At 34.3% G+C, this 23,636-nt stretch overlaps 1 protein-coding gene across 1 annotated transcript; it reads left to right on the top strand.

The window, feature by feature from the left end:
* The first annotated feature begins 9,359 nt into the window (after positions 1–9,359).
* On the top strand, positions 9,360–23,363 carry LOC110113343 (DNA-binding protein BIN4). The gene is made up of 10 exons (XM_020845894.2): positions 9,360–9,625; positions 12,282–12,480; positions 12,607–12,668; positions 13,047–13,094; positions 17,043–17,160; positions 18,431–18,477; positions 18,610–18,636; positions 21,147–21,222; positions 22,130–22,269; positions 23,124–23,363. The coding sequence occupies exons 1-10, from the start codon at positions 9,578–9,580 to the stop codon at positions 23,220–23,222; spliced, it is 864 nt and encodes a 287-aa protein (XP_020701553.1). The 5' UTR covers positions 9,360–9,577; the 3' UTR covers positions 23,223–23,363.
* The last annotated feature ends 273 nt before the right edge of the window (positions 23,364–23,636 follow it).

Raw genomic sequence — 23,636 nt, 5'->3', positions numbered from 1 at the left:
CACAACTCTCTCAGCTCTCCTATGTTAGACGAGGAAATCAAAGCTGCGGTTTTCAGGGGTTCTTCCAACTCTGCTCCTGGACCCGATGGGTTCAATTTCCACTTTTACAAGACTAGTTGGCATATCATTGGTCCGACTGTGTGCAGGGCTACTCAATCTTTTTTTGCCAAGTGTTATATGCCTAATGGTGTGAAAGCTACTGCTCTTGCCATTATACCTAAGCATAACAACGCCGTCAATATCTCTTATTATAGACCAATTGCGCTGTGTAATGTGGTGTATAAAATCATTGCCAAAGTTATTGCTGAGAGGCTTAAACCGGTTATGAGTTCCATTGTTAAAGATAATCAAGCTGGGTTTCTCAAGTCTAGAGTATCCACTGACAACATATTGCTTGCATCTGATATTTTGTTTCATGCGGGGAAAAGAGGTAAAGAGAAAATCTTTTGTGCTAAATTAGACATAAAGAAAGCTTTTAATTCAGTATCTAAGGAATTCCTTATCGCTAGACTTGTTCAAAAAGACTTCCCTAGTCGCTTTGTTAATTGGGTCAAAGCTTGTATTTATGATGTCAATTTTTCTGTTATTCTCAGCGGCGCTCTTGAAGGTTACTTCCATTCTTCTGCTGGACTTAGGCAGGGCTTCCCGATGAGCCCGTACCTCTTTTGCCTTGTTATGGATGCTTTTTCCAATCTCTTAGAAGGTAGGGGTTTCAAAGGGATCAATAGCAATGGTTTCTCTATTACGCATTTGCTTTATGCTGATGATGTTCTCATTTTTGGGGAAGCCTCTCTTGAGAACTGCAGTCTGCTACTCTCCATTCTTAATGACTTTGCTTGTGGGACTGGGCTCCATGTCAATTATGAGAAGAGCGCCATCATGTTTCCTAAGCATGTTCACAATCAGAGTGCTATTTGTAACTCACTCTCTATACACAACATTACTAGCAAGATCACTTACTTGGGGATCCCCCTGTCTTTCTATCGACTTAAAATTGAGGATTATATGCCGTTAATGGATAGTATCAACAAGAAATACACTAGTTGGAAGGCTACTCTTCTTTCTATTGCGGGTAGACTTCAATACTTGAAGTTCACTATTCAAAATACTATAGCTTATTGGATTAGGGGTGCAATATTACCCAAAGCTGTTCACAAGTTCATTAAAAAATCTAGCTCTAGATTTTTATTTTTTGGGGATGTGAATTCCTATAAGAAGCTTCACATGATTGCTTGGGATACTATATGCTTGCCTTATTCTAAGGGTGGTCTGGGCATTTCCTCAATCCCGGCTTTACAATTTTCCTTTAACTACTCTGTTATTCTAAGATTGTATAACTGCCCATCTCCTTTATATGCTTGGCTGTTTAGTAACTACAGTTCACCTTGGAGACCTCCACCAGTAGCTTCTTCTAGATTCTGGAAATCCATTTGCCATACGGCTAATGTTGCTAAGCTATGTTTCAAGTTTAAAATTAATAATTCCGCCCCCATCTCCTTGAAATGGGATCACTGGGTTCATAACAGTAATCTCTTAGACCTGTTTGGCGTGGATTACATGGTTCAAATTCCTGATATTACTCTTTCTAAAATCATCTTTGACTCTGTGTGGATGTTACCGGATTCTTTCTCTTCCAATTTAAGAGGTGTTTTTCGGGTATTAACATTATTGCTGATGTTGGACCCTGTTTGCTCTGGTTTGATAAGGGTAAAAGCAATTTTAAAAGTTATATGGAGGAATTTTACTCTGATTTTCCAGATTGCAGTTGGTACAATATGATTTGGCATAAGAAGAATGCTTTAAAATTCGCTGTGTTTGCTTGGATGGCCATTGTTGGGGACCTCAAAAATGCCGATGCATTACGTGTAAGGCATATTTTTATCCCAAGCTTATGCAGACTCTGTCATAATTACGATGAAACGGCTACCCATCTCTTCTTTGAATGCTCTTACTCTTTCTCTATTCTGACGGGTTTTTTTCATGAGATGAATAATTTTTTGCTTAGGCCAAACATATTTCAGGTGTATGAGTGGATAAATGGGAAGTATAATGGTAATTTGAAGTTGCAGAACTTCTATAAGTTGGTTGTTTCCACTATTATTTATTTTGTCTGGATTGAGAGAAACAATAGAAGCTTTGGAAATCATTCTCAATGTCAAACCTCATTGTTGTTGTGTATCAAGAGAGCTATTTTTGAAAAGATTGTGAAATGGAGGAATGCTATCGAATTTTTGGACAGATTGTAAGTTGGTCCTCTGCGGGTTGCTATTTGGTGCCCCGAGTTCTTGCAGGTATGCCCACCTGGACAATGATGACACTTCTCACGCATTCCCTTGGACGGCACATGGGCGACTTTGGGCAACCAGGGATGTATAAGACCTGCTTATATCCGTTATTCTATCCTGAGTCCAGGTACCACGGGCATGGGAGTGCTTTTTGGCCTTTTTTTCGGGATTCGGTTGGTGCTTTATTTGGGTATACTCACATGTGTTATTTTGATAGAATTTTGATTTTTTGAAGCTCTAGTAGCTTGGCTCTTGTATTTAGCCAGTTTCTGTTATTTTCTCTTTAAGCTGTTGTAATCTTCAACTTTATTAATATACGAGCTTTGCCCAAATTTTCCAAAAAAAAAAAAAAAATAGTTACAACCTTATTAATTAAAGCTGCAGCTCTATTATATAGCTAGCTCTTTTATTACTTTCTAGTTGGAACATTTTTTTTTTTTCAAATCATTTTTTTTTGGAATAGCTATCGACTTTTACCATTATCAATATAGTTTATTATAGAAAAAAATATTTACTGATTTATCTTAGAAAAAAATTAAATAGTTATAAAAATTTTTGAGCTGGCTTCGAGCTCGAATTCGAGCTCACGGATTGATAAACTCCATTTGCAAGCTCTTTATCAAGTCGAGCTCGAGCCTGCTTTAGAGCCGGCTCGGCTCACTTACACTCTTAAAGGGGCCGTAATTGACAGGTGATGTAGGTCTGAATGACCGTAGTTGGTGGGCGACGGAAGTAGGAGGGACCATAGTTGGCAGGAGACAGAAGTTGGAAGGATCGTAGTTGGCGGGCAGCAGAGCTTGGAAGGATCATAGTCGACGGGTGGAGGAGGTCAGAAATATCATAGTCGACGGGCGACAAATGTTGGAAGGACCGTTGTTGGCGAGCGACAGAGGTCAGAAGGACCGTGGTAAGGCGATGGTGGTCGGAGGTGTAATAATTTAAAATTTTGAAAATAATTGAAAATGAAAAAAAAATTGAATTCCAGTTTGAACAACAACATAGCTGAGAGAAACAAATTTTAATTTTTGATCTTCAAATCGCTTTGCCGTTTTTACAAAAATTGTTCACATCGAGATAGGTGATTCTAATTCTATTTTTATTTTCAAAGGTTTTGATTTTGACTTGTGATCTCTTCTCAAAATTGATTTTATTGTATTTTTTCTAGCTTTATTGAACTTTTACCTGACAATTTTTTTATATTTTCATACTGTTTATCCTAAGTATTTTGATTGTAATATTTTTGAATTTCATTATATAAAATTTGTATGATTTTCTCAAACTAAAAGTAAGTATTTTTATTTAAGTATATTATTAATACAAACATTATGAATCAATATAAACATGTGGTTAATTAATAGTTGGTCTCTATTACTGGATTTAGGCTTCGTTTGGTACGGCTTTCTTATTGCTTCTCAAAGCAGCTTTTTAGTATATGATTAAAATTTTTACACTAAAAAACTGCTTTGAGAAGCAATAAGAAAGCCGTCCCAAACGAAACCTTAGTGTCGTTGGGTTAGTCTATCTAAGAAGATCAATTTGACTATAAAGTTTGCTAAAATCATAGTTCTAATGGTCCTGCATTTAATTTTTAAAACTTCCAACTCATATTTGCATTGACATTCGTGTTCAATTAAGATGAATTTTTTGATGACATATAAGTAATTGCTTAAGGAAATATCATCATTCAATATAAATATTATTAGACTAATTCAACCATTATATAATGTCACAGCTCATTCCAAACAAAAGGTTAAAATTAAAACAATAAAATTTACATGTTTTCAAAGAAAATAAAAATATTAGGCGTTTTAATATCAATGCTGGCCTGTAAACAATCCTTGCAAGTATCCATCCAAATGTAATGTGCCCAATCTTAGTGCCAGACAAAATTTATAAGCTCTTAATCAAAAAGCCAATTTTAATAAAAAAAAATTTTGAGACAAAATTTATAAGCTCTTAATCAAAAAGACAATTTTAATATTTAATAGTTTCATTATATAGCAACAAAAAAAAAAGACTAGTCAACCAAACATAAGTTCACAAACTCTTTATTCCAATAATTTGAGTTTTTACTTACAAGAAACTCTTCTCTTAGACAAAAAATCAACCTAATGCTATGACACTTTTCTAGATTGAACACTTTATCTCTTTGTGTGTTAACAAACAAACCACTATGACTCTCTCTTTTACAAAGGTAAAGTAGCATGCTTTAGCCACAAACTTAGGATTTATATGGGACAAGTTCAACTTTTCTAAAGGTAGTTGTAAAATTGTTGTAGGGAAAGTAACTTTTTAAAAGCTACTATAAAAAGGAGCTTCCTAACACATAAATTTCTTGAAAGAAGCGAGGAATCAGTAACCCAACAAAATTGTGGTTGTGGCTAAAAAAAAAAAAGTTGGAAAGTTGTCCTAACTAGACCCCTAATCTGACTATGACGAATGCTTACTCACCTCAATGTCCATGCCTAATTTGGCCCCCTCTACTCCATTGTGATAACATATATTCCTTAGCATTAGCCAACAATCTCTAGTTTCACAAAAAGAAATCAAGCACATCGAGATAGATTATCATTTTATCTAGGACAACATCAAATCTAACCCCATTGTTATTCATTGTATCTCCACTCTGAGAAATATCTTCACTAAATCACATTCAAATAAATGTTTCTTGCATGTTAAAGACAAGTTGACACTACAAGATCTGACTATCAACTTACAGAGAGGAGATAACAGACTTGTGAAGAAGTGATTCAATATCTTCAAAATGGTCGCCTCTATAAGAGCACTACCTGCACACAACTCTAACCACCCACTACATTTAGGGGCTATTTGGTTGTCTGAAAAAGAAATGTAATGTATCAGGAATGCAGTGTGTTTGACATGCTTTGGAGTTGTTCTGTTGAGTGCAAAATAAATGTAGGTGGTTATAATTATTATTATTTTGGTTTAGTTTGAAGTAAAATGAATGTAGCGTAAAGTCAAAAAATGATGGTGGTCACCGGCATCCAGTGACGGGAGGCGATATCCAATTGTAGTTGGCCGCGGTGCGTGAAAATGGCAATTGCATGTGGCATTAATCATTGGCAATGGTCGATGGCCACCAATAGTGGTCCGCAGTGGTCGGTGCTGACCGATGGTGGTTGGCAACTACATGTGGCGGGAACAGGCGGTAATTTGCAGTGAAAAAGGAATTCAACAAAAATGAGGCAAGTTTATAATAAATCAAAAATGAATTAGTAAATAAAAAAAGAGTTCTATGAAATTTTATACTGCATTCACCTTTTAGGAAATCAAACATCTAAATTTTGATTTTTCCTACATTTAGAATACTTTGTATTCTTTTTTCAACCAAACAAACGCCCCTTAAAAATCTATAAAAATCATTTACAACATGTTGTACATTTTACATTGCAATTTTATAGTATGAATACTAATGAGTAGCAAGCATTATCTTTCTTCATTTTCTATTTGCCTTATTTCTACTATATTCCTTTTCTCCAACTTTTCACTACTAAAAGATGATGAACAACATCAATGCTTTAGATATGACCTCATTAAACAAACTTCATATGATAGCAACTTTAAAATTGATTTCTAATTATTAGAAATATCAAATATAATGGCAATTCATTCATTTAATCAATTCACAAAAAAATATTTTAAGCAAAATTAACTATTGTGATTAGTAATTAAAGAGTAGCGTAACATAATTAATCCTTCTTGGTTAGAGTTGTATATAATTGAGTAATTTAATAGTTGAAGTCATTGTAATACATGAGTTAAGAAAAAACTCATATGATATATTATAATGAAGTAATGATGAGCCTGAATCTTTTAATCCCATTCTTTCACACTTTACTTTTATAATGCTTCTTATTTGATCTAATATAGCTTGGTTTTTATTTTATCCTTATCTTTTTTTGTTTGAAAATGAAGTGTAGAAAATGAACCATTAAGATAAATAATTATAAACGACAAAGAAAGAAATTGAATGAGTAAAAGATAGTCCAAATTTATGAAAAGTTAGAGTTAATCAATAGAAAATGAGACTATTACTCACCCAAATATTTGTGTTATTGCTAATAATTATATGATTGAAAAATTATGATTTTATTTGAGACATCTTTTTTACTGTTCTTTTTAAATGTCTTTTTAATATAAAAATGTTTTGAACTAGAAATTTTTGTCGTAGAAAGCTGCTTTAGAAAGTGATTAGAAAGTTGTTCCAAACGAAGCCTTTATGTGCAACTTGTCAAAATTGTACAATATTTCTAATTGTTGAAATGGATTATTTTCTCCAAGACTAAGCTTTATAATATTGTATTATTGTTGTCTATGTTATGCATTTATTATTTTGGATTTTGTTTTTATCTAAACTTATTTAATATATTTCACTGAAGAAATTAATAGGTTTATGAATATGGATATTGATATTATGTCATAGGATTGTAATTGCTCCAACATGACACAATCTGAGATGTTAACATTTAAAGGGATTTTTTGATATCATATATAAAGTTTCATTATAAGGAACTTTGTTTGCTCACACACAAGACAAGATGATATAATGGCAAGTGCTACTGCAACTATTATATGGCTGATGCAAATACAGAATTTTGTGCTTGGCTTACGCACACTATTCAATTTATTAATAACAAAATAGTTTATCTACGTTGTGAATCATGATTTAAATGCAAGTACACGTTTTCATATCAAGCAATAAAGTGATGAAGAGTGTTGATCCTACGATGAATAAACTAGAACTAACCTACGTTCAATTTGCTATTGCTTAGTGGATTGCTAGGTTTATCTAGTGAACAAATGAAAAAGGTGTTGGCAATTTAAAAGTAACAAGCTTCAAAATAGAAGAACAAAAGTTTTCTAATTTTTATAAAGTTCTAAATCTATGAATCCTTAAAAGGAACATGATTGCATTAGAGAGGGTTAATTCTTATGGTTGTTGTAGATCATAACAATTATGTTCATCGTCTTTGTCGAGCTCATCGGAACATAAGTTAGGATCTTCACTAACTAAAGTTAAACTATCTTTTTAAGATTCCATAATCTTAACCACCATATGTCTATGTATGTCATATTACATTCCAAGTTCTATAATTGCTCTTCTAGTCCATATGTTGAGGCTCAAGAGCACACTTTGAATCTACTCCCAAAATTTGATGTGCTATAAAAGAGAATCTTTGAAAGTACTCTTTAAGGGTTGTTATTATTTTGGCGAATCCTAGATATATGGGAATAGTCCTTGAAGATCTTCTAATTGCTAATAAATTATTTGATAAACAAACTTTAACTAAATCAACAAAATTATTCTGTCAAACAAATAGAGACAGACACAACCTTATTCCTTAAAAGTCACATGACAGACCTAGCAAAAGACTTGATCATAAGATTATTGATTATGCGTGATGATTCTATAGTGGTCATTATGCTCGCTGAGTAAAAACATCTTATCATATGAATCAATTGCATGCAACTTAAATACCACTAGAATAAAATGATGGAGACTGCATTAGTCAAAGTTGAAGATTCTAGAAAACTTTGGCAAGGGGCAAGTAAGTTCTTATCTCATAAAGAAAATTTCTCTTGAGCAAGATATGAAAGCTCATCTATTAGTCAAGATATGGAGAGGTTTATTTAAATCCTCCAAGATTGCTAGAAAAGATTATGACTCAATCGAACAACATAATAATAATGTATTGAATTGCCATTATTCAAGAGACCTTAATGAGGCTGTGGCAGATGATTGCATCATACTAATGAGAAGCCATTCCATGGTGATCATTCCTAGCCTCCTATTAAAATTTTAATTGGAGAGTTCCATAAAATTGTGGTACAATTTATTGTCTTAGCTCCTCTAAGAGTTGAAGAATATCATCATGAGACACTTACATCCTAGGTATACTTATAACGATTCTGGCAAACAATGCTAAACTGTTATTAGCTACGAAATTCATGGCAATAAAGAAAGAGTTTTATGTCTAAGTTTGCATGAATATCCAATATACATACATATAAAAGAGAAGAAATTCATGAGAAACTAAAGTTTTTATACGTAAAATTCATAAATGGAAAAATCATGAGGTTTAAGCCAATTCAAATAATCCACCATATACTTAAAATTACAAAAAATTGCTCTTTCCCACAATTGAAGTAGAAGTGATTAAAAAGTTGGACTTATTCTTTTTTAATTGTAGTAGAGATTATGGAAGAAATAATGAAGAGATGATGACGCTAATCAAATAATATCAATCAGTTAGACGATAATGGTCAGATGACAGTGGTTAGGTGATAGTAGTTGGACAATGAAGATCGGATGATGAGAAATAGATTGTAATAGCTGAGCAATAATATGATTAAATGATGATAGTTAGACAATGATGTTCCAGCAATGACATTCTAATGATGGTGGTGGCTACCTAAAATCATTGACCGTGAATGTTGGATATAGCTTTGACTTCTTCAGATTTCCAATCCTTCTCTAATTTTAAATCTAGGCCACCTATATATAGAGAATGTGAGTTTATTTATAATATTTTGGAAGTTACAATTTAATAAATTCAGCTAAAATTTCATAACACTCTATCGAACGACCCCTACTGAATCTTTTATATAACATTTAATCATCATCTGAGTGCATTTAAGACCTTAAAATTAAATGTTCCTGAGGTCGTTAGATTCGTCTCATTGAGCTGCTCAATTTGATTAGAAGCATATAAAATTTGTAGACCATTTAGTCATTCAATTAATACCCTAAAATTTTAATCATACTTCATGTGCTTAATTTAAGATCATTTAGACTCAAATTGGCCAACGTTCAGTGTTGTTGGATTAGTTTAATCAAGGCCTTCATTTCAACTATAAATTTGTCAAATTTTAAAGTCAAATATTTATGAACTTAATTGTAGAAACTTTTAATTTAAACATTACATTAAGAGTTATATTTGATCACATAAAATCTTTGTAGATATTAATATTTCAACCTATCAAAATATTTTCTAGCTTGAATGGACAATTAATCATATCAAATTTCTCATCCAAACAAAAATATCATGAGATCTTTTTGAGGTGCTTAGAGTCTTGCCCATGCGAAATGTTACTATAGCGTACCCGCATCGCAAAAATTCGAATCCGTATCTAACCCGTTCACTGGCCGGTGGCCGGTGAAAGCCCTGCACCCCAGCTTCCTGCTTCTACGCAACGCCGGGAAGGAAGCTGGTTGCAGTCTGACCAAAGCAATAGCGGAGGGCTCCCAAACTGACGTGGCACTGAAAGCAATGGGCAGTTCCAGCGGTGAATCTATCGACTGGATTCGGGAATTCAAGGTTGTTAACCTAATTTTTCGTTTTCTTAATCCATTATTTTCACAATCTTAGAATGGTGCTGGAGATATTTTTTTCTGCTTTAGAAATGCGATCAAGTATAACTGCGTTTTTTATCAGTAGCCTAATTCTAGGGTTTGGCTTAGTTCTTTTCAGTTTTGCTTCTTTATACGTAGGTTTTGGTATGGGGATTTGCTTTTGTGCTTATAAATTTTATCCCTCTTATGTGTATTGAGAGTCCTGTGTTGATGCTAGTATTTCAGGATTAATGCTTGATCATTACGTCTACTTTGTTGGAGAATAGGTGAAATCTACTCAATTATAGAGATCGGAAAAAAAAAAGAAAAAAAAAAGAGAAGGAGATCAAAGCACGACAACCCACAAAAAATCGATACAAGTTCACTTAATTCCACAACTAGGTTTGCATAGTGTGTTTTTCTCATTGGGAAAAAATATGCTCTAAAACTCAGCAATATCTCACTGATCCATCATCATGATTCCACTACAATGGTATCGGCTCCTCACTCGCAGTGAAGAAAGTCCAATTGAAGATGCACACCAATTTATTTCCTGGAGCAGAACATTTTTTGTGGACATAGTAGCTGGATTCAAGCTACGAAGAATCTTTTGAACTGTTAGAATATTACTCTCAAAAGCTGATTGGATATAGTGATAAAAAGCTTGAATGCGCTTTGTCCTATCATAAAAAATTGGATTCTTTGCTAAGTAAATGCACTCTAAATGTCACAATGCAACACACTCGCCACATTTTTTGACCCATTTTTTCCATGAATGGCTGCAACCAAACAGTCTCCTTGCTTAATTCGATCACAACAACGTACACTATCTCGGTAGTGAAAAGAACAGTGTTCTTCTGTACTAAATTGGTCGTTGTGCCAGCTATATTAGTGTTTTTCTTCTCATCAGTATCTTCAGCAATATCAGCATCAACATATCTGTGTTGTTATAAGTTAGAATTCTTGAAACTTAGAGCATAATCTACAGTTCCTCTTAGATTCATGAGATCCATTCCACTGCCTTCCAATATTATTTTCTTGGGTAACTCATATATATACAACACCCGCTACTATGGTAATATCAGGTTTGTTACACACCATAACGTACATAAAACTACCAATAGCTAAAGCATATGGTATGTTTTTCATATGCGCTCTTTCTTTTCTGTCAAAGGAGGCTATTCCTTTTATATTTTAAAGTGACTATCCAAAGGAGTGCTTATAGTTTTGACATCTTGCATGTTGAATTTGCTAAGCACATTTCACAAATTGTCTTCTTGTGATAGCTTTAAAAAAATTATTATTCCTTGTAATTCCATCCTATGGACTTGTTTAGCAGCACCCAAATCCTTTATTGCAAACTCCTTGGACAATATTTTTTCCAACTTGTCAATTTCTTGTTTTCTCTCTTCTTTGATCAATACATCATCAACATATTGCAATAAAATGATATATGAATTACCAAAGCTCTGCACATAGCAAAAGTTATGTCTTACTCATTAAGGAATCATTACTTTCCTCGAAATTGTTAATTCTTATATCTAAAATTTTCAAGTTTACCAAAGGTTTACATGAAGTATGATTTAGGGTTCAAGGCTACTACTATCGGTGTCCCATACTATGCCTCATCGGTGGGTAATTCCTCTATTCTTGAAAGGCTATAAATCCCACATATCTGCATCATATGGATGACACCACCTCCATCTTTATCTCTTGCATGCTCAGAGTGTAGTCTTGTTTTTTCTCCAGTTTCTTTTTCAGCCGCTATCCTTAATGTTTAATCATATGTATGATCTTATCTGCCCTCCCATTGGCCACTTGCGAAAAGTGCAAAGGTCTGCAACTGTTTTGTCCAACGGGATAGTGCGATCGTACCTTTTGCGTTCTGTCCCCCACCGAGCGGTGTCCTTTTGGAGGCCCACAATCTAAACTTTCGATCATATGTTCAATCTCAATAGTGTGATACTGTGATCTGAGAATCATGATCATCATCAGTCTTTGTCAAGAAATTTAATGGTTCAAAGTCAAGTGACATAATTTCATGTCCACTTTATGTTCTAATGCCCAAATTGTGCAGGAAACTTATGAGTGATTTCTTTGAAGTGATAGTTCAAAGTCAAGTGACTTATATTTATGAATTTCTTTTTTTCTATTTCCTTCTAGTTGAGCAAGTTCAATTTGTCCAAGTTTTTCAGAAAACCTCATTTCGTACTCATTTGATATGCTTTGTTAAGCAATTATGGGCCTTGGAATGGTATACATCTATATCAATAATTTCCAAGACCTCCTCTTGCAATTGGTACACATTTTTGTACAATCTTGGAATATTATTCCTCTTTTTTAAACGCTCTTTTAATTTTTTTATTCGATGACAGTTCTTCTAATGCTTCGTGATAACAAACCATAGATCTGTAATGGAAAGATCTGTTCAAAGTTGCATTTTTACAGTATGTGATACGGAGTTGCTGCAAAATGAATTGCTATATGCTTAGTTCTTAATTCCTAATGGTGACATAAACTTACTTATTCTGCTATTGCTCAACTTTGTACGCATCTTTTTTCAAAGAAAAATAAAAACTAGTGCATTATAGTTGACAACTAATATTAACCAGATTGCCTGATTTTTATTTCCTCTGGAGCAGGCACCAGATCGTTCTTTTGAACTTAGTTCTGATACCTCTCCAGAAGTTACTCCAAAACCATCCCATGATGGGCATAATGAAGTGGAGAGGCTTAGAAAGAAACGGGACACGGTCCTGATTAGTAGTGGAGAAGACACTCCAGTCTCTAAGTCTGGAAAACCCAATACCTATAAAAGGAAGACTCACATTCCAAAAGCTGGTAATATTCCCATTTGCTTGCATATTATTTGGAATTAATTTATTATGTTGCTAAATTATTTACGAAGCATTATGCAAGCCATTTTCCTTTCATATTTGTTTTTTGTTGTTTTCCCTACCTTGACAGAAGCGTTGGATGCACCTGTGGATGGGCAGGAAGATACAAAAGCGAAGCCTGCGACATCTTTAGTAAGATATCAACCTATTGTAGCGATAGGATTGTCCCTTGAAATTAATTGAATTTCTTGAGGAAGTCATGCATATTTAACATGGGTTTCTATTTGTTTCGTGATGTTTCAGTGTGGATTTCTTTTAAATGCATGTCTGGCCATCTGTTTATTTTGCATTTTATTTGTGGTTGAGATGATTAACTGATTTTTCTTACTTGAAAATTGAACATTTGATGGTTAACATGTAGGATACCAAAGTGGACCCTAAAAATGAGCTATTTTTTCCTTCCCACTTTTTCAATTTTCTATATTGTATGCTCACCACTATTTTTTATGATATTTTAATCTCTTGCATCTCATTAGAAAACTTATGGATGGGTTTTCTGCCATGTTGTAGGTGTCACGACTGCCTCTGGTATTCCCTGAGAAGGTGCAGCGCTCAAAGGTACTTCTTTACCTCATCCATCAAACAAAACTTGTCCTTTTGGTAAAATTTCGTTAGTTCAATTAGCTAATATTATCATATATAAACTATTTGTGAGATATGCATAGAAGAGATAATGTTCTACCTAAATAGAGGTGTAGAGCTGAGGATAACATGCTACTGAAGTTGTTAATCTTTTGTCTGATATGAAACGAGGAAAAAAATGATGCAATAGAACTTGATTTTAGGTAAGCATGCAAATAGAATCAGGAAATATAGTGCACTTGAAATTTGCAAGCGTTCCAGCGTGATCTTCAGTAATATTTGTAGAAAGAAGCAATCATCCCGAGCCAATCAGAAAATTAAAGAATGACATTAACAATTTAATGTCTATTGCCCAAACTGAAGCTGGAGATGGTGGTGGCTTAAAGTTTCGTGGTTCATCGTTAAATTGTACTTTTTTTGAGATTCAATGATTTTATTTTTCCTTTCTTTTTTGCAGTTAACCTAATTGCACAAGTTTTGGTTTATTTAAACACAAATAACTTGTTGATCATAGGCTTCATCGATGGAGGCCATCCACACCATCATTGTCGGCCGCCTAATCCACCTTTAGGTTTGTCATCTATGATCTATCATCATAACTTTTGAGAGAAATTAAAATTTTAATTGAAAAATCTGTAAATAAGGTTTGATTCTACCTATTCTCGTCATTTTTAACCAATATAGGAGTCATCAGATAGTTTTTGTGCTTTGATCGTCACCTGGAGAGTCAATTGGTTGTATCTCGTTTCCCACATCCAACCTTCTTTGCCAATTCTGGTTCACTTGTTTCCTTCCTTTCAGGAGAGGGAATCAAAGTAGAAGTCATTGGATTGTGGAGAATTTCAGAGCTTCAACAAATGCATGAATTTCTAGCTAATTGTCTTTAGTTTTCCTCATCTGACGTTTGTCGACTCTAGGTCACATGACTCCCCACTCTATGAGAGGGATTGTCCTGGCCGTCTCTAGTCTTGTAATGACTCTTGATCATCTAGTATTTCCTCTCTCAATGGGAATAATTGTGTTGACCTTATGTTGTCTGTTGTTGCCCGGTGCCCATTGTCATTAAATGCCTAATGCTCGACACGTTGCTTGATGCCTATTGTTGCCCACCGCTTAATGTCTCCCATCATTGTACATCTGCTCTATCACTTATTTCGATCTCCTCCATCTTGGAGTAAGGCCATCCCGATCACTTACAATTGTGTTGTTGATTTTGACCGTGCAATCCCACTTTCAATTAGAAGGATTGCCTTGACTGTCTCTAATAGCTCGCTAACTTTGTACTTCTCATGGACTCAAGTTGCCCTTGACTCTAAGTTACCTTTCAAGTTCTGATTGTGTCATTTCCACCTACCAGAGAGGGCCAAGTTGACCAGCTCTAGTAGTTTCTACAACCTTCCCACGGCACTTCATCACTATATTTAGGTCATGCCATCTCCACCTCTAAGGGGGGATGGATGTGACCATCTTTAGTGGCCTTCTTTGCCATCCCATGCTCCCTTTCCATCACCTTCAGGTTGTGCCACCTCCATCTCCAAAATGACTATCTTGATTGCCCTCATTCACTGTTAGAATTTATAGAATTGGAGAGAGAAAAAGGATTCGATTATTATTACACAAATTTATCCCTATTTATAGATCTATGCAGGATATCTTAATAAAGAAATAAATAAATACAAAGTTATTCATAATTGCGCTAATATAATCCTTTCTAAATCAGCCACCTGAATATGGAAGGAGATTGGCGTAATCCAAGTGAGCCTCCCACGGTGGGATCTCCATCCTTGGCCATGGGATCAAGGGCCAAAGGGATGGTTGGGATTTTAACACTCCCCCTCAAGCTGAGGAATACAGATCAGTCGTTCCCAGCTTGGTAATTAGTCCAGTAGAATTATCAAGTCTCTTAGTGTACCATAGTCTTCTATTTGGTTAAAACTGTGGGAGAATTAGCTTCAATGACAAATGATATCGATGAAGGCTATATCAATCAAGCCTGTAAGGGCAACAATGAAGGCTGCGTTGAACAATAGCCCTCAAGATACCAGAAATGGCAATAAAGGCTAGTGGTGGGACAACAGAGAGGGTGGATTAATTATCCTTTAGGTATGTCTCCTTCTCGATTCTCAAGGGAATGTCGGCAATGAAGGCATGACAATATATTGGCAAAATTCTGGCAATGAAGGCCGGAGGTGGGAACCTGCATTCCTCAATATTCCAGCAATAAAGGCCAGTATAAGGACCAATATTCCTCATAATTCCGGCAATGAAGGCCGGTAGTGGGAACCTATATTCTTCAAAAATTTGGCTTTTTTTTTTAATAGTAATGAAGACTATCTGTTTGATTCTGGACAATAATGAAGGCTTTCAAAACATAAGATCCCTCCAATCTTTAGTTATGGCAATAAAGGGCCTTTTTTTTTAAATAACCTCTCGGTTTAGTAAACCGAACAGAACTGAACCGAGCTTTAAAGGACTCGGATCGAGAGAAGCTAGGGCATCAAGCCTTTCTTTCGCACACGTGAGTCAGACGTGCTTCAATTCTTCGCAAGCTTCGTCCGCTTCCGTCTATGGCTTCGTTGCATCGTAGGAGGTGTAGGCACGCGTCGCTTCTTCGGCTCCTTAGTGGCTGTTCAACTACGCTCCTTCGACGTCGTTGCTGTTCGGCTTCGGGTGCGTCGCAGGAGGTGCTTCTTCGGCTCCTTCGTGGTTGTTCGACTATGCTCCTTCTACGACTTCTCCCTTCTGAAGTTACGATACTTCAATCAGTTCCTTCTTGGCTGTTCGAACGTTCGTAGGTAGTGCGAGAGTCGGATAGAGCTTCGTAGCTCTGCTCCCGTTCCGCCTGGTGCTGCCTCCTTATGGTGCCGATTCCACCTAAATGTTCGACTCCGCCTGGTGCCGACTCTGCCTGCTTGCGTTCGTCCGAGTTGGAGGCAGCGTCAGCGGCGTCTGGAAGCTCCGATTTCTTCTTCTTCTTTTTTCCTCATCCAACGATTCTACGATCGTTCTTCAATCGGCAATGAATGCCATTGGCTCTAATACCATGTTAGAATTCACAGAATTGGAGAGGGAAAAAGGATTCGATTATTATTACACAAATTTATACCTATTTATAGATCTATGCAGGATATCTTAATAAGGAAGCAAATAAATACAAAATTATTCATAATTGCGCTAATATAATCCTTTCTAAATCAGCCACCCGAATATGGAAGGAGATTGGCGTAATCCAAGTGAGCCTCCCACGAATCTCCATCCTTGGCCGGGATCAAGGGCCAAAGGGATGGTTGGGATTTTAACATTCACCTCCCAACCTTTCAATTTCACTTTATTCACCACCTTCAGTATTTGCTGCCTTCATCTCACAGAGGATTGTCCAAGCACTTGATGTCATTGCATTTCAAACACTGTATACTAGTAACATTGCAATTTCAATTTCATTTTATTGCCGCATTCTCGAGTTTGAGGAAGGACATCTCATTATATCTCATATATACTATTGAATCTTAACTAGATTTGACCCCATACTTTTTCCTTGTTTTTTGTGTTTCCCATTAAAAAAAAAAACTTCTGTTTGTTCTATGTTCTTCAATTGTGTGTGACGTTATTTGTAGTTAAGGGGATCAAAATGTCTCTCTAATGACTTGATATCTTGCATGCCACAGTAATAGTTTAGTGGCCTATGCATAAATCTCCCTACTTTTAATTAGCATCATTTGGTATGTACTATTTAAAATGTGGTCAGCTCACAGGTAAGCTATAGACATTTAAATGCTTGATAATATAGTATGAAACAAGATTTTAAATTGTTTTACATGGAATAAATTTGGCAAAACCTTTAATTTAATATTAACATGGGCACGTGTCATTTTGTATTGAATCCCTTGTGCTTGCATGGCTTTATGATGACTTTATTTGATGCAGGCACTTGTTGAATGTGATGGCGAATCCATAGATTTAAGTGGTGATGTTGGTGCTGTCGGGCGAATAATAGTTTCTAAAGGCTCTTCTGGGAATAATGAATTGTTTTTAGATTTAAAAGGTATTGGTTATAAAGCTTCGAAGAGTATGACTTTCCCCATATGCTTTACATAGTAAATGAAGTCATCTTTCTCCATAGCTATGAACTTCATTCTGGGAACATGTTGTGGCTCTGTCCCTTCTTTCCTTTTATATCCCTTTGGTAGGAAGGATCATGATAAATAAAGGAAACCATACAATCATTCTTTCATTTGTAAACGTTAGCATGCCCCTCATTCGGTAAAAGATCTTAATTTATAACTTAAGGATTTGTTTGGATATTTCAAATTTCAGTGAAAGCAGAAGATTTTTTTTTTTCTTGTACTTGTCTTCTCATGAATGCAAGTTAAATGAAAATAAACAATGACATTAATATACTAGATTCCCTACTCCATCACACCACATTGGTGCAGTTAGTATCAAGCAGAGGGTTGTTTGTCCAAGGAAGGTTTGTGGGATCCTTCCTTTCATCTTCTTCCCTGCCTCCTCTTTGGACCCCTATGACGGGCCTGTTTACAATGTTCTTCCTTTTCCCCTCCCAGTGACAGATATGAGGCTGATGACTGGAAAATTATCCAATATGTTTCTCATGGCATTTTTTAGAGAATCGGACGCATTAAACTATTCAGACACTGTTTACTCTTCACTCTTCTTTTCTCCTTGATCAATTGGACTGCTGCTGTCCGTTTCAAATGGGGCGTCTGCTAGACAGTAATTGCCTCCTCTTTTTATTTTTGCTGCCGACAATCTTGATTTGTTTTATTACTATGCTTGGACTAAAGCTTGAGTTTGCTATAAATTAGATTAAGCAACATTTATCCTCTAAATTTAGAGGACACTCAGAATATTGAACACATAATTCAGATTTTGATTGGAAATATTATTACTTATTAGGCCTTCAATCTATACTATCTGGTACTTTTGAGGGGATCGGTTTATAAATTTCTTCACATATTCACACATAAACAAAAAAATTAATGGATGAATGAAAAATAATGCCTTTTTTTTCTTCATGCCGCGCCTGTTTTCTTTCACCATTTTTACGATCCCTAGTGCCAACTTATTCTATTTTGGATTATTTAACTCTTAAAACTTCAGTACATTAACTTATATGGCGATGTTTTCCTTCTCAGGTTGTGCGTTTCAGTTCTTTTCGTTTCATATTATTGGACTAATCTCTCATTTCCTCTCCTAACTTTATGGAACTGGACTCCCTTAAAAGCTGATTTTAGCTCGATTATTATTTTGTCAATATTTTATTAATTTTGTTTATTACCTTTTTGTTGTGATAGGGACCATATATAAGTCAACAATAGTTCCTTCAAGGACATTTTGCATTGTATGTAATCTTCACAAGAGCAGAAAGGACAATCTTGACCTGTCATTTTGCAATTTAACTATTAGTTTCTCTGGTTTTCCTTTCATTCCAACTGCTGGACTTTAATGCTATGTATCTTCTTTTTCTGCTCAGGTTAGTGTTGGTCAATCAGAAGCAAAGGTTTGTTGGCAAACCTTTACTGGAATTTCTTTGAGCTCTCTGCAGTGTGTTTCTAACATGTTTAAAACTGTATTTAATTTATTAAGATCATTATCTGATTCCATCCAAATTACAAGTAATTGAATTAAAAGTAATTGAATTAAATGAACTCTATCCGAACAATTGACATTTTTATTTTAATTGATTTTTACTAATTCCACTTCTACGAGGAACCATCTACTTAACAATGGTTTCTTTGTAGATTAAACTTTATACTATGAATGAAACTACTTCTCCATGCAACTATACGTTGTACTCTTTAAAGACATGTTACTTTTCATAAGTTTTTAATTTAACTGTTCTCTTCCTCCATTTTAAATTGCCGTTATCTAACTCTTCTTTCAGTTAAATTCATTGGAATTGATAAAAAAATCACTGAGCTTTTGTAGCCTGATAAATGAAGTGCATATACTTATAGAAGAGGTCTACAGTTTGAAGCTTGACATAATCAAGATGGTGGTCATTGAAGAAAAAATAAGCTGTAGTGAATGATAATTTGAAGTATATTGAATGATTAATCACCCAAAATTTTACCTATGATGTTGTAAATGTCAGCTGTTATGATAATTTCATATCTTTAAACAACATGAAGATAAACTAAATAAATCATTCATTCTTAGGAAGCTACCATTGTACTTAGTTGATTTTATGTAAGAGTTTTTATTATGCCTAAATTATGTAAGTGCTAAACATAAGGGTAAAATGGATGAATCATAAAATGAAGTTTGGAGAGGCGATGATGGAACAAGGGTTACGGAGAGTCATGCTTAGTATTTAGAAATTATTTTGGTTTTAAACCAAAAATATAATAGCATTTGCTTGCTACTTTTATTCAAAGCTACTAGTAGAAATAAATAGAGAACAAGGAAATGATCTTAATATTATTTATCTTGATCATAAAGAAGCATATGACCAAATATCATGAGATTAAACTTGTTGACGTTTAGGGGAATATTTTAAGTGTCATTGTTGTGGAGAAGGAAATTATTATGGATATGTATGATAGTGGTAATGACTGGTATTTAAGATCATTGTGGATTGACCAAGCATTCACAATAGGGTTATGTTAGACCAAAAATCAAATATCTTTCTATACTTCTTTTGGATGCTCTGGCGGTAGATATTTTAAGAAGGTTCCTTGATGTATGTTTCATAAAGTAAGATTAGTTTTGACCTATACAAGAAGTTAACAATGGAGGGCATACGAAGATTTGGTGCTGAGGATTAGTATAACAAAGCCAAGTACATGGCATGTACTTATATAGATGTGTGAACTATAAATGCCAGTCTGTAAAGTTTGGGGATCAAGGTAATGCCAAAATTTGATTAGTTTAGTGCCGTATGCATATGAAATTCTAATTGAGTAAGGTTAGTTGAATTACATGAGAAGTTAATAAAGGAGGATGCTAAAGAAAATTTTTGGTGCGTATGACTAATAGAACAAAAATCAAGTACATGGTCCTTACTGTTTGAAACGTGCAAATATCAAAGATGAATCAATAAGATTTTATGATGATGCTGCTAAGTTTGCTAAGTTTAGATAGCATAGACTAAGGTTTCGTTTGGGACAGCTTTCGTAATACTTTTTAAAACGGCTTTCTAATACAATAATATCATATTCAAGAAATTTTAGTACTAAAAAGCCGTTTTAGAAAGCAAGAAGAAAGCCGTCCTAAACGAAGCCTAAGTATGCAAAAGGATGAAGATATAAAAATTTAAATGCTTGGAAAATTAGGTGCTTTAAATGAGGCGCCTCTTGGCTACCATGTTGTAGAACATCATGGAGATTTACATGAAAGTTTTATAAATTTTCATAAAAAAATAGTTGTCATATAATTTGTTTGTCGGACAACAAACGAATATCTAACAGTTAAGTTGGGCATGCGCTAAATGAATATTAGATGGATGCTTTAAAATTAGTATTACATTGCCAATGATCACATTATAGACTATAGGTAGAATATATTAATAAATAATGCCATAAAAAATATATCAGTGATTATTGAATGTAGAATGCAGAGCAGAATATGCACTATTGTATGGGATATAAAAAAAAATCGATGAAAAAGGGATATGAAGGAAAAGGTACATGATACTAGTTGTGGTTGATGATGAGTAGTACAAAAGATTTGCATAAAAAGTTGTACAAGAAGTTTTATGTGAACTAGTATTAGCACAACATGCAACATTTAATATGACTAAAAATGTTGAAATGTTGTAGGGCCAAGCTCAAATTATTGGGATGAAACTAAGGCTTTGTTTGGGGTGACTTTCTTTCTGCTTCTTAAAGCAGCTTTTTTTAAGTACAAAATTTTTAATTTTTGTATTAGAAAGCTGCTTTTAGAAGAAGCAGTAAAAAAGCCGTCCCAAATGAAGCCTAAATATATAATGTTGATGATGATATGCTTTGCATGTATTCTTTAAATTTGCTTTGGTCATTATTTAACTAATCAAGGATGTTGACTGCACAGATAGAGGCCATCATGAATGATTTTGTCAGGTTGGAACCTCAGTCAAACATGTTTGAAGCTGAAACACTGATTGAAGGCAAGTATCCTTTTCTTTTGATCCTTGATTTTAATTATTCACATGTGGATTTCAAATCTCTGCTAGATATGCTTATCTATAAAAATCTATTTTCTAATAAATCCTGCCCAGGTATTTCAGTTTGCCTCCTATTGCTAAACCCAATTACTTGTATTTGGTTCTTTTCAGGCTTATTATTGAATGCTTGCGAGGTGTCAGAATGTTTGTTTCTTGATTTAGTTCTTTTTTTCAGCTTTCCTTAATTATGCAAAATCCTTGAATTTGTAAATGTTTTGTCTATTCTTGATGTATTTATATGGTATGAATTCACAATTTAAATCTAATAAATAATCTGGGTTCCGCAAATAGCAGAGATATATATCCGTTAGATTGAATTTAAGAGAATTGCTATTTGAGCTTCCAACTAACTTTGGTTGCTTTTTAGCATAATAGTTTTTGAGGAAAGGAACAACACAAAGGGCAATAAATAGATAAATCTGGAACATTATTTACAGCCCATTTTTTTGACGTAAAGGCTCAAGTCAGTGCCAGCTATATATGATTTAATCATTTAGTCATTCAGCTTCATTTTGGTTAACATTTACATCTACCATAATTGGGAACCTCTTGATACTAAGGCTTCGTCTGGGACGGCTTTCTTATCGCTTCTTAAAACAATTTTTTAGTACAAAATGTTTAATTTTTTTACTAAAATACTCTTTAACAAGCATCAAGAAAATCGTCCCAAACGAAACCTAAATAAATCTTGCTATTCTGTTTTCCTGGTCCTAAGTATACTTCTCTTCAAATGGTAAATGTATCAAGTAGTTACATGAACATGCAATAAATCTATGTTGTTCAACAAATGAAGAATACATTTTCCCCATCCTTAAGACATTATGTGTTTATCATGATCTCTTTTGACTAGGCACGCTTGATGGATTCTCTTTTTATTCGGATGAGGAGGGGGAGAAAGTTTCCAAGGTTTTTGTCCAACAAAGTGATCCAAACAATGAGAATGAAGGCCAAGCAAATAAAAGAGCCAGAGGAAAAACTGAGAAATCATTGGTAATACTTTGTACCTAATTTTCTTGTAGATAATTTCCTGTCATGTTGGCTAAAAAAATGAGAATTATATATTACTTGTCAGTGTTCAAAATTGCTATGATCTAATCTGATTCGTGATTCGTCAATCCTCGAAGGTTTTATTGCTGCTTTCTTGTTGATAATTGTAAGAAAACTGGGATCTGTCGTTTTTCCTCAGCTCTAGTACTGGAGCTTTGCAATTATTGCTTTATCTTCCTTTGGTCTTTAGATTTGGAGCAAGTTATCTGATTATTTCGTTTACTTTTTAAGGTTTTGAAGCATGCATGGCCTGCTAATTTTTTTGTTGAGCATTTTTCTGACCTTTTTGATTTCTCTAAATACTATGTTAAGCTACATTTCGCATCCTCATTGCTTGTGACTTAGGTTTCGTTTGGGACGGGTTTTTTACGGCTTCTTAAAGTAGTTTTTTAATACAAAAATTAAAAATTGTGTACAAAAAAACTGCTTTAAGAAGCATTAAAAAAGCCATCCCAAATGAAGCCGAAGCAATAAAAAAGCCGTCCCAAACGAAGTCTTAGGCTCCATTTGGGACAGCTTTTTTATTGCTTTTTAAAACAATTTTTTAGTACAAAAATTTTAACCTGCTTTAATAAACAGTAAAAAATTGTCCCAAACAAAAACTTAGGCTTTGTTTGGGATAGTTTTCTTAAAGTTTTCTAAAGCAAATTTCTTATATTAGTTTATTAAAAAATTGCTTTTAAAAACAGTAAGAAAGCTGTCCCAAACGAAGCCTTAGATTTCTATAACTAGGAACGAGTATATTTTCAGTCTTACAAACTAATAATGTGCCTCCATTTGATATCTTCTTTTTGTAGGTCACTCCGAACAAGAAGAAGAAACCTTCTGCAAAGGCACCTAAGAAGGCACCAAGAAAATCTCAAGTTGCAAAGAGGACCAAAAAATCTAAGAGATGAGGTAAAAAAAAAATAATCATGTTATTGCATTTTTTTTTATTTTTTTCATCCAGAAACTTCTAAACCAGAGATTTTAGATTTTTTTTATATAAATTTATTATTTCGAGATAATCATAAGAAGAATGGCTGAAGTATTTCTCATATTGATTTTAATATCTTTGCTTAAACAGGTAAAAAAATAATGTGATATTTGGTTATAATTTGTTTTAGGATGTACATAAAATTATTGCATTTGCTTTTAGATTAGTGCAATATAATTTTTTTTATGGTCTAGAATGTTGGCCATTAAATGAGAAACATAAAATTAAGTGTTGCAGAGATGAGGATGTTCGGGTGAATAAGTGGCTTTACTGTTAGAGATAGAATGTGAAGTGAGCATATTCGTGAAAAGGTTGGATAGCTCCACTAGCATAA

This window comes from Dendrobium catenatum, unplaced genomic scaffold (assembly GCF_001605985.2).
Source record: "Dendrobium catenatum unplaced genomic scaffold, ASM160598v2 fragScaff_scaffold_1638, whole genome shotgun sequence".
Taxonomy (NCBI): Eukaryota; Viridiplantae; Streptophyta; class Magnoliopsida; order Asparagales; family Orchidaceae; genus Dendrobium; species Dendrobium catenatum.
The sequence above is the reverse complement of the archived record's forward strand: the minus strand, read 5'-3'. Positions and strand labels throughout refer to the sequence as shown.